The following is a 3,993-nucleotide window of genomic DNA, read 5'->3' on the forward strand; positions in this document are numbered from 1 at the left end:
ATCAATAGGCACGCAATGACTCTAAATAATAATGATCACGCCACCAAACACACATTCAAACTAAAGGAACCAGCCTGTTTCAACATGTAAGAAGTAGAAAGTACAGGTATTTGTGTTCAAAATGTAAGAAGTAGAAAGTACAGGTATTTGTGTTCAACATGTAAGAAGTAGAAAGTACAGGTATTTGAGTTCAACATGTAAGAAGTCAAAGTAAAAAGTCGTCAGAAACATAAGTAGTGGAGTAAAGTACTGATACCAGAAAAATGTACTTAAGTACAGTAACGAGGTATTTGTACTCCACTACTTCCCACCTCTGCCAATCACAGTGGAGCTATCAGTTGCTCAAGTCACTGATTGGTCCATTATAAGAACCAGAAGTAATGAAAGGTTCTCATTATTTAAAGATAGTAACTTGCTTTGAGAAACATAACTAAAGAACATTTAAAAGCATTCCTTTTGTACATTTATCTTTAGTTTCTTCTGTCTCAAAGACCGGAACCAATCACAGTGGAGCTATCAGTGCTCAAGTCACCATAAGGACCGCCTCCTCACCTGGATGCGCAGCAGCAGAGAGTGGTTGGTGTTCTCCAGCCTCCTCTGTCTCTCCTCCATCTCTCGGGCTCTGTGCTGCTCCTTCTGAAGTTTCCGGATGTAATCCACCGACGCCTTCAGGATGGTGCCTTTGTTCCACCTCGACTCCCTGATCAACCAATCACAGGCCTCGCCTCGTTAACACACGTAGCAAGAGATGGCAAAAGTACACACATCCTTTACTCTAGTAGAAGTACAGATACTCGTGTTTAAAAATACTCTGGTGAAAGTAGAAGTACTGACTAAACTTCTTTACTCAAGTCAAAGTAAAGACGCTTTGAAATGTACTTCAGTAAAAAGTACCCATAATTAGCAGCTGTTTTAAAGAGTACCTGACCTCCCTTTATATTAATAGAACAATAATGTCATTGTTAGCTAATGAACCTATCCATGGTGACCAACAGCAACATGACAACGTTTTCATTGGTCCCTCTTCTTTAGAGAAGACCAGGAAATGATGGATACACGGATCGTGTTTAAATCAATAGGCACGCAATGACTCTAAATAATAATGATCACGCCACCAAACACACATTCAAACTAAAGGAACCAGCCTGTTTGGAAAATGTGAGAAGTAGAAAGTACAGGTATTTGTGTTCAACATGTAAGAAGTAGAAAGTACAGGTATTTGTGTTCAACATGTAAGAAGTAGAAAGTACAGGTATTTGTGTTCAACATGTAAGAAGTAGAAAGTACAGGTATTTGTGTTCAACATGTAAGAAGTAGAAAGTACAGGTATTTGAGTTCAACATGTAAGAAGTCAAAGTAAAAAGTCGTTAGAAAGATAAGTAGTGGAGTAAAGTACTGATACCAGAGAAATGTACTTAAGTACAGTAACGAAGTATTTGTACTCCACTGCTTCCCACCTCTGCACGTGGCACTAACGAGCTTAACGAGGTGCATTCACTTTTCATTGAAATATGTCCATGAAGACTAATACATGATACAAGTAATAAATCATAATAATATTATTTTTTGAAACCATTATTAATTTTCCCCCCGTTAATTATAATTCTGAAACAAAAAGTACTTTTCTAGAGATCATAGCGTCATGATACAGTTATTAATATTGCCTGTCTTCGTTATTTCTGACATGACATGTGACTTGTATTACGGTCGAAAGATACAATGTAGATGTGTGTTATCTGTTCGAAACATGAAAGGGTATGTAGTGTTGGTACTGACGGGTCGCTGGATTTAGGGATGAGACCCCCGAGTTCTTTGATCCGATCGTTGATGTTGAACCTCCGCCTCCTCTCGACTGAAACACACAGCACCAACAATATGTTATTATTGTTACATGGTGTAAAGCACTCTCTATGCTGTGCATCAGCCGCAGCTGTTCCTTCAAGACTTTGTGTGAAATGTTGCAATAAAACCACAGAAACATTTTGAAATCACAGATAGTTAGAGAGAGCTATTCCACAACATTACACATCACGGCAAAAAGAAACGAAAAAAACGATGGAAAAAATAAATAATGAAGCATTTCTGATCTCCATGTTTTTGTTTCAAGAGACAAAGGGGCAAACCATGTTTATATAAACCACATACAAGTACGTCATGAGCAAAGTAATACCCAAAGTGTTGTATATTACATTATAGAGGTGATAATGTCACAAATGTGATGTTTGATGGCATGAGTGTAATAAAACAGGACTAAACGTACGGCAATGGGTCTGTGAAATAATAATTTGGTTTGTCTTTACTTCAAACTAATTATCTTTAGTTCACCTGCCTCAAACTATTCTGCTAAATTGTACAACTCTGTGATATCTGCTGACATCTTAAGTAGCATCACAGTTATAAAGTTTAAAGTTATACGCGGAGAAATACTGCAGTATGAAATGTAATGTCCTCACTTTGGTTGTGGTTGTCTTTCTTCTGTCTCTCTTTGATGAAAGCTTTGGTCTCCACCTCTGCAACAAAAACAACAAAAGAAAAACAATTTACAAGATTTCCCTCATGAGGAAAAACACAAACAGAAACGTTTGTAACAAAGTCTGAAAGATCGTCCTGCATATTGCTGTCATAAAGGAAGGTTTTCTCCATTATTATGATTCTTCTCCAGCGTGGAAGAAGTAACCTGGTGTAAGCAATTTATACACAAGAGGACATTTTGAGTAAACAGAATATGTTGTGTGTGATTCAACTAGCTGATGAATGAAGTTAATGGACATCTCGTTTTATTTTGAAAGACGGTTGAAGGTTTTCAGCTGAAACAGCAGTAAGTGTTTTTTAGTTCATGTTGACTGGACAGGAAGTAGGAACTGATGATGTGGGAAAATACAACGTGTGTGTGTGAGTGTGTGAGGAAGTCGTGATGTTGACTCATCAAACCGGAGAAGAAGAACACATTTTCAGCAGAAAAACGGGGGAGGGGCTTAACCATCAGATCTCTGACCACACAGGAGCCAATCAGCAATCAGCTCTGCAGAGTTGGGGGATCTGAGGTGCGTGCGTGCGTGCGTGCGTGCGTGCGTGCGTGCGTGCGTGTGTGTGTGTGGCCTAGCATTACTATCCTTGTGGGGACCTACATCTGTTTACACAGTCGCAGTCTTCCCTTATGGGGACAAAATGGAGGTCCCCATAAGGTGAATCATTCATTTTAGGGTGGAGACTTGGTTAGGGTAAGGGTTAGGTTAAGGGAAAGGGCAGTGCTGCGTAGGGCACTGGCTCTCGGGGATAATAATGTGGTTACAAAAAACCTTTCTAAAAACTCCAAGGAAAATACATACAATGTTTCTAAAAGCCCTGTTAAAAGTAATACAAATAATAATAAGAAGAATGAGAAGTAAAATCAATTAAAAAAGCAAGAAGAGACCAGATACCAGGAGAGACAGAGAAGTGGTGCCTAGAGATCTCCTAACCTTCCAGGGACCCCTAAAGGATGTGACTGACGAGAACCGGTGCTAAGGGAAGTCTTAAAAGGGCTTAGCAATGGTTTAAAAACATTTGTGAGGGTTAGGGTTAGGCATGTGTTGGTTATGGTTGGGAGAAGTCTCCAGGAAATGCATGTAAGTCAATGTAATGTCCCCTGAAGTAATGTATACATAGTATGTGTGTGTGTGTGTGTGTGTGTGTGTGTGTGTGTGTGTGTGTGTGTGTGTGTGTGTGTGTGTGTGTGTGTGTGTGTACCTCTTTCTTCTGTTTACCTCGGTCTGTAGAAGCTAGCTTAGCATGCTTGCTGGTAACACGTTAGAGTGAGAGACACCGGAAGTGGTGATTTAGTAAACAAGAGTGAGCTGTCTCGTTCTTAGTTTACTCTCCTATGTATATACACAGGGGTGCACATAACTTTTTGAGTGAGTTACTCAGATGAGTGGTACTCACCCCACACGAAGCGTGGTCCTCCTCAGTGTCTCCTTCACTGTCCTCTATTTACACTTCTTGCGTGCTATG

The 3,993-nt window shown here is 39.7% G+C and overlaps 1 protein-coding gene across 1 annotated transcript; it reads right to left on the reverse strand.

Moving 5' to 3' along the window:
- Positions 1–532: 532 nt before the first annotated feature.
- On the reverse strand, positions 533–2,553 carry LOC104958313 (microphthalmia-associated transcription factor-like; the record flags this gene model as incomplete). Its single annotated transcript, XM_010786034.1, has 3 exons — positions 533–700; positions 1,777–1,852; positions 2,454–2,553. Coding segments are annotated over 3 exons (344 nt in total), but the record flags the coding sequence as incomplete, so codon positions are not given.
- Positions 2,554–3,993: the final 1,440 nt, after the last annotated feature.

This window comes from Notothenia coriiceps, unplaced genomic scaffold, assembly GCF_000735185.1.
Source record: "Notothenia coriiceps isolate Sejong01 unplaced genomic scaffold, NC01 NC01_scaffold00028664, whole genome shotgun sequence".
In the NCBI taxonomy this organism is placed as follows: domain Eukaryota; kingdom Metazoa; phylum Chordata; class Actinopteri; order Perciformes; family Nototheniidae; genus Notothenia; species Notothenia coriiceps.